Raw genomic sequence first — 10,876 nt, 5'->3', positions numbered from 1 at the left:
AGGGAGGTGGCCCTGCTAGCTCCTGGGTGGCTCTAGGGGTGTCAGGGAAACATTACAGAGGCCCTCACTTGTCCCTGATCCCCATCCCCCCACCCCCTCCGCCCCACTTGTGAACACCCTGCAGCTGCACTTTACTGGAGGTCTGTCTGCCTGTCCCCTGTTGAGCCCCTTCCTCCCACTTCAGGATTCCCCTCAGTTGGGCTCTCAGTTAGAGTCTGGGAGGCCTCTCCCTTGGACCAGCCCAAAGCATGATAATGTCTCCTGGGCCAAGATCGGATCCCTTGGAGTGGAGAGTGGATGAGCAGAAATCCTCCTGTTCCCCAACAATTCTCTTCCTGGCCGATCCTGGAACTGCAATAAGGAGAGAGATGGGGGTTGGGGTGAATCTGATGAAGTTGCCGGGGCTGGGCCAGGCTGGGCTGGGCTGACCCCTCCCCAGAGAGGGGCGGGACCCCAGGAGGAGCAAGGGCTCAGGGCTGCTGGAGAGGAGCAGACACTGGAGAGGCGCTATGGCGGGAACCAGCCTCGGAGCCCGCTTCTATCGGCAGATCAAGAGACATCCCGGGGTAAGTTTGGTCCCAGGAGCCATGATTCTACCTTCTAACTCTCTAGCTGCCCTGGCAGCCCCGAAATCTACCCGTACCCTGCCTATTGCTAAGTTTCCCCAAAGCTCCTAGTATTTTTCTGCAGTGCCCTCAATCCAATCCCTGCAATAGGTCCCCGGGTCCCTTGAAGTCACCTCAAACAGGTTAGCTACAGGTTGAGGGAGACTATGGCAGGAAATGTGGTGGGAGGCTGTAGGTCCTCTCTTCCCAAAGGGAGAGAGCGCCAGACCTGGGATGGGGTGGCGTGGGGGTTGGCCGAGCAGAAAAGCTTGTAAAAGGAGATTGGGAGGGGGCTGTTCCTGAAAAAAAGTTCTTTCTGTCTTCCCGCAGCTCATCCCGATGATCGGCTTCATTGGCCTGGGCATGGGCAGCGCTGCGCTCTACTTGCTGCGACTCGCCTTGCGCAGCCCCGACGTCTGGTAAAGGCCGGGCTTGGGACGCAGGAAGGGGTCCTGGGTGGGGCAAGATGGGACAGGAATGCACAGGACTCTCAGGAATGATGTGAATGATGGTCCTCGAGGGGACTCCCAGGCAGGCTACATCTCGGGACTGGAGCCTACTCCTGACCTGGGAGGCCCCCCGCCTCCCCTCGGGCCCACCCTCAGTAGCTAGAGATTCTGCGGGCTTTGGGCTGCGGAACTAGCACCGCTCCCGGCCGCGTTACCATGACGACGCCGCTCTGCCGGGCGCCGGCGGCCTTTGGGTACCTCTATCTCGCTGCCCAAGCCGTGGGGGTGTGGCCGGGTGAGCTGCTGGGGTCGCCTTTGCAACCAGGGGAGCGCGGAGACTCCAAGCCGCGCCAGAGGCGGCGGGAATGGAGGGTCTGCCATTAGGCAGGAGCACCCATGGCGTTGTCTGAATTCAAGTCACATCACTGCAACCCCAGTACCTAGGGATTTCGGGATTTCTGCCTGATTCCCACCGCCCAGCTCTGCGGGGCTAGCCTAGGGTGGCACCGAACCGGCGGGAGTCCTTGGGCCAGGTTGTCAAGTCTATCACCTGGCCCCACGCTGACAATGGTGACAGCCTTCTTGCTTCACTTGTCAGCACCTGCTAATGTGCCCCCTCCCCTCTCAGTCTCTGGGAAATGCACACACCCCCATCTCCCGGGAGGATGGAGGGTGCTGGGGTGGGGGGACAGACCTTATGGGTCCCCTTAGGCTCCAGAGTCCTAGCTCCCAGAGAGGAAACCCTAACCAGCACCACCCCCACCCCCACCCCCACCTCCGTCTCCACAGCTGGGACCGAAAGAACAACCCGGAGCCCTGGAACCGCCTCAGCCCCAATGACCAATACAAGGTACCTCCCAGTGGCCTTCGGGTTGCACCGCCATTCTCTCATCTCTTGATCCCAGCTGGGCACCTCCCACCCCAGCAAAGGGACGAGTGGGGCACTCAGTGCAATCCCCCTTTCTCTCCATAGTTCCTTGCAGTTTCCACTGACTACAAGAAACTGAAGAAAGACAGGCCAGACTTCTAAGCCTGGCTGCAGTGCCAGTCGACGTGAACCACCAGCAGCCAGCCTACTCATTTCTTCCACTCTCCACCCTCAACCCCAAGGCGCCACACTAGCCACCCTGTCCAGTTTCTGCTTACACAGCCGGGTTCCCACGAGGAGGGGAGGCAGCCCCACCCCCCTTCCCTTGCTCCCAGCAGCGGAAGCGCCTCTGACCCTCAGCTTCAGTCCCACGAGGGGGAGGAGCAGTTAAAGGGCAGGCAGTAGCCTAACCCAAAAGGCTCATGCCAGCCCCTCTGCCCCGTTACCCTGGCTTCGGAGGGCGGGGTGCATGCTACATGTTGAGCGTGGCCTACGTGAGAGACAAGACCAAGCAGGGGCCTGAGTGCCAAATGACGTGGCGGGCCCCACGTTAGCCCAGGCTACAGGCTTCCTGGCGCCAGCCTGGGGGCGGTGCTACTCTGGCTCCCTGGGCTCGACCGGGCTCGTTGCTGACAGTACAGCCAGCTTGAGGCACCCACACTCAGGAAGGTGTGGCTTGTTCCTCCAGTGCCTGCGCTGCTTCCGCTTCCCTCCCGCTTCCGGTACCACTGGGCACCCCCTCCCGCCTCACACCTGGGCCTCCCCAACCCCTCCCCTACTTCCCTCGGTCCCCAGGGATCAAACAGAAGCAGCCGTGGGCAAAATACAATTTCATTTAACAAATTGAATTTGTTGCGCCTGCTAATCACGTCTGGTGTCGCCTCTGATCAGAGGGAGAGGAGGAGGCAGCCTTGGGGGTCCTTGTGGTGGTGGTGGGAAGGAAATGAAGAATATGCTGAGGGAGAGGAATCACCACTTGGCCCAGGGGGCCCCCGGGGGGCCCCTACCCCAGTATCAAAGCTCAGGGCAGGTTAGTATTTTATTAGATAGAAACAGAAAGGAGGGTGCCTACCCACCCCTTCCTCTGGCTCAGGAGAGGAACTCCCGCCTCCCCAAGAAAGGGCAGGGGTCTATAATACTGAGATAATGGGAGAGGTTAGGGAAGAAAGCTCCAAGCCTCCTCCTTCTTAGTCTTATCCTGAGAAGTGGAACTACACATGGCTCTTGCCCTAAGTGGGGGGCCCTTCCCTCCGCCAGCAGAAAGCTGAAAGAGGAGCAGTTACCACCCCTCCCCAGCTTGTCCAGGAAGGCCAAGAGGGAGACATGTCAGTCTGCGGGCTTCGTTTCTTAGGTGCCTTCAGTGATCATCAAAACCAGGCATGGGGAAGGCCCTGGCGAACTGCTCCACCCGTTGCCTAAGGTCGGCCAGCTGATGACTTGTTTCTGGGTCTTTGAGCAGGAAAGATTTGAAATCCTGGAGTTTGGCTAGACACGGGTGACGAAAAAAAAGTGGTCAGAGCTTAGGGGAAGGCAGTGAGATCAGCTGGAGGAGGGGGGAGATAGTCAGTATGAACTGGCTGGGGGGCGGGGGAGGTCTTGTCCACTCACTGGTCTTGCTCTTCACTTCCAAGCCAATGTTGACACCTTCATCTATAAAGCCTACAACTTTCCGGAAGTCATCTTCAAGGAACCCTCGAGAAGTCAGGGCTGGGGCCCCTGTGAGAGGGGCAGAAGAGGATTAGCACAGCCCCAGTCCACCTGGCAGTCAGCCCCGCCCCTACCAGAAAGCAGGTCTCACCCAGCCTCAGGCCCCCAGGGGTGATGGCACTTCGATCTCCAGGACAGGTGTTCTTGTTGGCCGTGATGGATACAAGTTCCAACACCCGTTCTGCTCGAGCTCCGTCCAGGCCCTTTGGCCGAAGGTCTACCAGCACTAGGTGGTTGTCAGTGCCACCTGAGGCGGGGAGAGTGAGCAGGGAGTGGTGGTAAGTCCTGGGCCTCTGAGGCTACGGGGGCTTGCACCTCCCCCACCCCACCCCCCAGCTCACCAGACACCAGGGAGTAGCCTCGCTCCAGCAGGGCATTAGCCATGGCCTGAGCGTTCTTCAGAATCTGCAGGGAGTACTCCCGGAACATGGGGGTGCAGGCCTGGAGAAGAGGCAGCAGCACTGTTGCCTTAAGCCCGGCCCCTCCTGCCCCACCACCCCCAGCATACTTGGGACCCCATCCCCACGCCCTCCCAGCCTGACACCTCCCTTCCATCAGCTCCAATTTCAGCTAGCAAGGTGCAGGGTCTGAGCCTCCAAGCCCTGCCCCCTCCCACCCCACAAGAGTAGGCTCCCCAACCTGCTTTAGGGCCACAGCCACTGCAGCAATGGCATGGTTGTGGGGGCCCCCCTGCAGGGATGGGAACACAGCAAAGTTGATTCGGTCCTCAAATGTGTAAGGGATCTCTCGGCCAGTTTTGGGGTCCACAGCCTGCACCCCCTTCCGGTAGAAGATGAGTCCTGACCTGTGTGGGAGGTAGGCGGTCAGAATCTAAGCTGACAAGACAGAGCATGGGGGTGGGGAGAGCAGAGGAGACTGGCTGGCCTGGCCCCCACCGGCTCTCAGAGTCCAGCCCAGTAGCGTTCAGTGTGGTGGACTCCAGGGCTTGAGGAGAGCAGACCTCACCTCCACCCCCAAACTCCCTGCCGGGGAACTGCCACCAGGGGCAAGAAAAGGAGAAGTATCCTAGACAGGGCTTCTGGTGGGAACAAACTCACATCCAACCCCAACCATGCCCTGGGGTGGGGCATGAAGACAGGGAGAGGCAAGGAAAGCCCTCAGGGAAGCCTGACCTGGCCCCTCGAAGGGTCTTGTGAGTGGTCGTGGTGACAATATCCGCGTGCTTGAAGGGTGAGGGGATCACCTTGGCAGCCACCAGGCCACTGATGTGGGCCATGTCTGCCAAGAGGTGTGCCTTGACCTCGTCACACACCTAGGTGGGTACAGAGGAGGACAGAGATAGGCCTCAGCCTGGGGAGGGCCCAGATAGGCCTGCCCAAGGCTTGCCCCTCCTCCCAAGTCTCCTCACGACCCCTTGGGGAGGGGCAGAGATTCCAGCCCACCACTAACTTCTCTCATGCGGGCGTAGTCAATGAGACGAGCATAGGCACTGGTACCAGCTATGATGAGTCGTGGTTTGAAGAGCCGAGCAGTGAGTGCCAGCTGGTCATAGTCAATGAGGCCGGTTTGGGGCTAGACAGACAGACAAAAAGCTAAAGTTCTAAGAGAAAGCAGAGCAGCTCCTCAGAGCTCCCTCCTCACACCCCAGAGCACTCACGTTCAGCTTATAAGGCATAGACTCGAAGAAGATAGATGTAGCTGAGATCCGCTTGACATCAGACATGTAGCCGTGGGTGAGACTGGGAGGAGAGGAGAGGAAGGAGGCAGGTTCAGAGTACAGGAACTCTCCAACTCAGCCACTGGCTTCCTGCCCCGCTCCAAAGGCCGGGGTCTCTGGAACACTGCTCCTAGCAAGTTGTACCCCTGTGGCTCTGAGCAACACTTATGGGGTCTTATCTTCCTCAACCACTCCTGGACTGGGAGAGCCCTGTTCCATCTGCATGGAACACAGTAGCTGTTCAATAAATTACTCTTCTCTCATGCCCATACTGCCTACAAGCCCACCCGCCACCCCACCCACACTCACTGGCCCCCATCGGGCAAGTCCAGCCCCATGATTCGGTCGTGAGGCTGCAGAAGGGCTGTGTAGGCAGCCAGATTGGCTGGGGATCCGGAGTAGGGTTGGACATTGACTCCCCACTGAGCAGGATCCAGGTCAAAGGCCTCCAAGGCCCGGCGCTGACACAGCAGCTCTATCTCATCCACTACCTCTGCTCCTCCGTAGTATCTGCAAAGGGAGGGGCGCAGATCAGGGCACAGAGAAAGGGTGCCCCCATCCCCTGGACCAGCAGCAAAGGACGGGGAAGACCATCCTCTAGACACACTGGCAGGGTGCAGGCGGGTCTCCCCCACCGGGAGCACGGTCCCTGAGGCTGTCCTCCAGCCTCATGGTGCCTAGCCCTCACCTCTTGCCAGGATAACCCTCCGAGTACTTGTTGTTCAGACAGGACCCCAGGGCCTCCAGCGCAGCTCGGCTGCAGAAGTTCTGAGGTGGGGGAGGGGCAGTGTCAGAAGGTACCGAGCCCCCTTCCCTGGACCCCACAGCCCCCTCTGGCCAGAGCCCCAGGCTGCAGGGAGGAGCCGGGTTCTATAGAAAGCTCTGTTCATTGAGGATTCCTTGCCAGGTCAGGGACAGGGCCAGAGCATCCTCCTCAGAAACCCAGCTGCTAGGACCTCCCTGGTGGTCCAGGGGCTAGGACTCTGGGCTCTCAATGCAGGGGCCAAGGTTCAATCCCTGGTTGAGGAACTGGATCTCAGTGCCACAGGGAAGATCCTGCATGCTGCAACTAAGACCAGGCACAGCCAAATAAATAAATATTAAAAAAAAAGAAACCCATCTGCTGTGATAGGTGTCTCCAGCAAGGCCTCCTGTCCACGTGAGCCTGTGCTTCCAGGCTTCTGTTTCCTCCTCGGATGGAAGAGGGACCAGACTGAACTACAGAAGCTCCAAGAGGCTCTGGGGGACTTCCTAATGCCCCTGCCCATAACCCAGACTGGCCCTGCCTTTGCTTCAGAGATCAGCAGAAGATTCGGAGATGAGACCCAGCAGGAAGGCCCTGAGTTTGAAAGGGAGATCTGGAGAAATAGCAGGAAGATGATCTGTTACTTCCAGCTGTGGCCTAAGCCCTGGCCCCTCTCCCCAGGCCCACCTCTGAAGCAATGAGCTCCAGGCCTCGACACTGCCTGTCCTTCTCTCTCCGCAGCAGCTCCCACATCTCAGGGTCACTGTCTGATAGACTCTCCTGGCCTGACCAGCCCTTGCTTGCTTCTCCAGTCTGAGTCTGGGCCGCCTCACTGTGCTGGCACCGTACGGCCATCCCAACCAGCTGACCACATCTCCGCAGAGGCTAGGGAAAGAAAAGCTCGGGTCAAAGAAAAAGTGTCCAGGCGAGAAAGAGTTAACAGTGCTTAGTTATGCTTATCAGATCCTCAGGCGCCATACCCAGCAGTCAGTTGTACAGTCAGTCCATTCAGTTCTCCTTTACCCCACTTCCACCTTCAAAAACCAGGTCTAAAGCCAAGGTTGAGATAAACATCCAGCGGGTGGTTCTGATTTGATCCTTTCAGCTAACCTCGGAATCTCCCTCCACCTCTGCCCTTAAAACACTCTGCGAAGCCTCAGGGCAGTTTCTCCTCTAGAAGCCTGTGTCTCTGGAACGCCGCAGGGCAGTCCCACAGAAACACATGTTTTCCTGCAGAGCCTTAACAAAGTGATACCCTAGTCGGGGGTGGGGGGTGAGGGTGGGGCCGTGGTGGCGACCAAGCTGGCAAAGATTAGGGCAAAAAGCTGTAGAGGTGGTTACCAGAGCAATGGAGGTGGGAACACAGACCTTTAGCAGCCTCTGGGGAAGAGGGCCAAAAACCTGTATCTTGTCCTTTGTGCTCCCCACTCTTTCCACCTCCTTCCAGCCCAGAGCCGCTGGACCCCTGATGCAAGCATGGGTGACCAGTTGCATCATTTGCATGGCTCAGATCTGGCAAGAAAGACTCAGCTCGAGGGTCCAGGCCAAGAACCGTGCTGGCTCGCCAGCACAGGGTCCACGGGGCATTCAGTACGGTTCTCTTCCCTAACGCCACGTCAAACGGGCAGTCACAAGGCCCTGGGGCATCTGGTTCCCGGAATGAGAAGGGGCCCTAATCACCCTGCGTGCAGCGGGGGTCTCAGGGATCCCCTAGTTGCACATCCGCACTCCCCTCCGCTCTCCCTTCCCCGAGGACCCTGACCACGTGCGTTTAAAAGCCCAGAGAAGCCCAAGTTTGTGAATCGTTAGAATAGGACTAACTGGGATAGGTTGAGAACTTACTTTCTATGGGTCACCTACTCTCTGGAGCCCCATCCTTACCCGAGTCGCCCAAATAAAAGAGAAGGACAACATCGCAACAAGAGATTCAAAGTCGCACGAGATCCGGGTACCAACTCCGGCGCGGGAAAGCAAGGGGTAGAAAGGCGACCGATGGGAGGGCGCAGGCGCGATAGAGCTACCGGGAAGCCACGGAATTAGGGCGGGACCTACGCATGCGTAAGGTGGGCCCTTTAGGGTCTGTTGGGAATTGTAGTTTTTTCTCTCTTCAGTTTCGTTTTCCAACTGGAGAAGCTCTTGCCTGAAAGATGAGAGATCCACTGCCGCCCTGTCTCCTCATTGTCCTGAAGCTCTTCAGCGTTTGTTTTGTTTTGTTTTTTTTCGTCTGTTCAGACAATAGCAATTTATTGGGTATCTACTGAGTGAATGTGTTGTGCTTAGTTGCTCAGTAGTATCGGACTCTGTGACCCGTTGAACTGCAGCCCACCAGGCTCCTCTGTTCATGGGGATTCTCCAGGCAAGCATACTGGAATGGGTTGCCATGCCCTCCTCCAGGGGATCTTCCCAACCCCGGGATCGAACCCAGGTCTCCCACATTGCAGGTGGATTCTTTACCGTCTGAGCCACCAGGGAATCCCAAGAACAGGGTAGCCTATCCCTTCTCCAGGGGATCTTCCCGACCCAGGATTCGAACTGGGGTCTCCTGCATTGCAGGCAGATTGTTTACCAGCTGAGCTACCAGGGAAACCAGTATTATTAGGCTCACTGGGAAATACAAAGACTCCTGTACAAGCTGTAAAACACCCTGGATTGGAAGGGTGAGAGACCAGAGTTCAAGTTCCCACTCTAACGAATTAGCTGATTTGAGCCTCAGTTTCCCCACTTGCAAATCAATAATAAAATAACATGTGGTGGGATTTAATGAGACTGTATGTAAACATGCTGTTGATGGATCACCCCCTCACCTCATCCTCACAAACCTGCCTCCTCTATGGCCATCTCCTCCTTCTCTGGGACATGTGGGAGCTGACTGAGGTGCCCCCTCCTCACTGCACCTGTTGAATTTTGTTACCAATTCAGTCTGGATGCTCCAGCAGTCAGTGAGCTCTCTTTGTACCCTGGGGCTATAGATTCTTGGAGCTGGAAGGGATTTCCTTATAGCCTGACTTCATCTGGACTTGTCCTTTAGGGGAGGGACTCACTGATCCCTCCAGGAGTAGATTCTCAAACCTGGGTATCAGAATTGGCTGTGTGATATAAATATATGAGTGTTGCGAGTTTCCTCAGAGGTTCTAAGTCTTAAAGAGTGGATCTTAAAGAGTGGGCATTTGCCCACTCACACTGACATACAACAAAACCTCTCCTTAGTGATTCTATAAGCAGTGATTTTGAGAACCACTGCCTTACATAGCAATATTACACATTCATTCAATCATTCATTCATTCAGCAAACACATTAACTCCTTCACCATGCTAGGCATGCCTTAGCCCTAGAGATATCAGAGTAGATCACTGACTACCAGGACATCAAGAGGTGAACAAGTGCAATTACCAGCAGGGGCATCTCATTCTGCTCCCAGGTGTCCAGACATCCTAAGAACAAGGAAAGGAGAAGGAGAGGATGGTGGTGGAGGCAATTTGTGAGTCAGAGGGGGAGGACAATCCATCACAAAGCATGTTCCCTTGCAAAGTCTCTTTCAGTGTCCAGAACTATTTTATTATTGCATCACAAGTGAGGAAACTGAGGCCCAGATGAGCTAATTTGCTAATTCCAATTATTCCCACTTGGTTCTCATTTCAGACCTTAGAAGTCCCCCCTTAGCTCTAATCTCCTTCCCTCCCAACTCTAGCCTCAGGTGCTTTCAGCTTTTTCCAATAATAGGCTTGGTGTTGGGAGTCAGCCCTGTTCCTGTCCCTCTTACAATCTCTGACCCAGAACCACTTCCAACCTCCCTCTTCCTTTCAGTTCGTTCATCCATCCATCCACCCACCCACCATCCATCCATCACGCATTTATTTTCCCCTTACTGACTTTCCACTCCTCGAGTGAGACTCAAGGTGTCTGGGTGAGACTCACCTCTGACTCAGTTTCCCGGTACAGCCAGCGGGCAATCCTCCGGAGAACACTGCTGCCTCCCAGTTTTATCTTGACCCAGGACTCAAAGCAAAGGAAGGCTACAGAGGAGAAGGTGTCGTTCTGTGCCTCAGCTTGTCTGTACCTCCTCCCTAGCCTCGTCGTCAGGGGTCCCCCGAGGGGAAGGGGGCTGCTGAGCTTGAGAACTGCTAATGAAGCCGCAGCCAATTAACGCCCGGGCCAGGGTTGGGGGCGGATAAAATTAGCAGCTGCGTCTGCAGGGGTGGGAGGGTGGACAGCTGGCTGAAGGGGCCCTTGTTTGCGTTTGCAGACGGCTAGTGGGAGTGGCGCTGCCCAGTTCTCCAAACTCGCAGTCGTCCCTTCCCCCACCCTCTCGTCTCAGGCCTCTCTCCCTCCCTCTTCCAACCGTCTGCAAACTCAGCGCCCACGAAATTAGGAAGGAAAAGGAAGATCGATGACTCCAGATGCCGCAAACTCTGTTTCCCCTCCCCCTCCACCTGCCGCCTCCCGCCAGCCCGCGGAGCTTAGCAGGTTGTCAGCGCTCCGCCTACGCGGTCCCTCCATCTCCATCCCATTCAGGGCCTTATACCTCCTCCCCCAGAGAGCCCGCTGGTGGTCCCCTCTCAGGTCTAATCCCCGTCCCATTTTCGGCAGCTTCACCCCGCCCACCTCTGGGAGGAAAATTCCCACCTCCTGCAGGGCTCAACCCCAGGGGTCGTCCTCCTCGTCTGAATCTGGTCTCGTCTGGGATGTCCTCCAAGGTGACAGCTCCGTCAATATTTGCCTCAGTTTCCCCATGAGCCGCCGAGGGAGGAGGCCCTGGCCAGGTCTCTGCCAGACAGAAACGCACACCACCACCCCCTTGCCTAAAGGTCTCACACAGACGCGTA

General features: G+C 56.8%; 2 protein-coding genes across 7 annotated transcripts; one reads left to right on the top strand and one right to left on the bottom strand.

Moving 5' to 3' along the window:
- The first annotated feature begins 424 nt into the window (after positions 1 to 424).
- On the top strand, positions 425 to 2,770 carry NDUFA4L2 (NDUFA4 mitochondrial complex associated like 2). Its single transcript, XM_070370446.1, has 4 exons — positions 425 to 566; positions 936 to 1,024; positions 1,844 to 1,904; positions 2,028 to 2,770. Exons 1-4 carry the CDS (start codon positions 510 to 512, stop codon positions 2,082 to 2,084), a joined length of 264 nt encoding a protein of 87 aa, XP_070226547.1. The 5' UTR covers positions 425 to 509; the 3' UTR covers positions 2,085 to 2,770.
- Positions 2,771 to 2,948: 178 nt separating this feature from the next.
- On the bottom strand, positions 2,949 to 10,865 carry SHMT2 (serine hydroxymethyltransferase 2). Of its 6 annotated transcripts, XM_070370442.1 has the most exons (13): positions 10,677 to 10,865; positions 9,969 to 10,066; positions 6,740 to 6,937; positions 5,996 to 6,075; positions 5,617 to 5,817; positions 5,248 to 5,329; positions 5,040 to 5,162; positions 4,763 to 4,902; positions 4,269 to 4,434; positions 3,971 to 4,070; positions 3,721 to 3,876; positions 3,531 to 3,638; positions 2,949 to 3,407 (listed from the first exon to the last, which is right to left on the bottom strand). In XM_070370442.1, the coding sequence occupies exons 3-13, from the start codon at positions 6,905 to 6,907 to the stop codon at positions 3,280 to 3,282; spliced, it is 1,452 nt and encodes a 483-aa protein (XP_070226543.1). In that variant the 5' UTR covers positions 6,908 to 6,937; positions 9,969 to 10,066; positions 10,677 to 10,865; the 3' UTR covers positions 2,949 to 3,279. The 6 variants fall into 6 exon arrangements, with proteins under 6 accessions (XP_070226543.1, XP_005901762.1, XP_070226540.1 ...); XM_005901700.3 differs by lacking the exons at positions 9,969 to 10,066; positions 10,677 to 10,865 and adding an exon at positions 7,934 to 8,090; XM_070370439.1 differs by lacking the exons at positions 9,969 to 10,066; positions 10,677 to 10,865 and adding an exon at positions 7,895 to 8,042.
- Between the last annotated feature and the right edge of the window lie 11 nt (positions 10,866 to 10,876).

This window comes from Bos mutus, chromosome 5 (genome assembly GCF_027580195.1).
Source record: "Bos mutus isolate GX-2022 chromosome 5, NWIPB_WYAK_1.1, whole genome shotgun sequence".
Classification (NCBI taxonomy): domain Eukaryota; kingdom Metazoa; phylum Chordata; class Mammalia; order Artiodactyla; family Bovidae; genus Bos; species Bos mutus.
The sequence above is the reverse complement of the archived record's forward strand: the minus strand, read 5'-3'. Positions and strand labels throughout refer to the sequence as shown.

What these genes read in the sequence shown, in the direction of transcription:
- NDUFA4L2 (XM_070370446.1), top strand. Translation starts at nt 510, where the DNA reads ATGGCGGGAACCAGCCTCGGAGCCCGCTTCTATCGGCAGATCAAGAGA. An exon ending in TTGCGCAGCCCCGACGTCTG is followed by an intron (nt 1,025 to 1,843) that starts GTAAAGGCCGGG and finishes CCGTCTCCACAG; the next exon opens with CTGGGACCGAAAGAACAACC. An exon ending in GCCCCAATGACCAATACAAG is followed by an intron (nt 1,905 to 2,027) that starts GTACCTCCCAGT and finishes TTCTCTCCATAG; the next exon opens with TTCCTTGCAGTTTCCACTGA.
- SHMT2 (XM_005901700.3), bottom strand. Translation starts at nt 7,966, where the DNA reads ATGTTGTCCTTCTCTTTTATTTGGGCGACTCGG. An exon ending in CTATGCCTTATAAGCTGAAC is followed by an intron (nt 5,163 to 5,247) that starts GTGAGTGCTCTG and finishes CTGTCTGTCTAG; the next exon opens with CCCCAAACCGGCCTCATTGA. An exon ending in TGGCTGTGGCCCTAAAGCAG is followed by an intron (nt 4,071 to 4,268) that starts GTTGGGGAGCCT and finishes CCTCTTCTCCAG; the next exon opens with GCCTGCACCCCCATGTTCCG.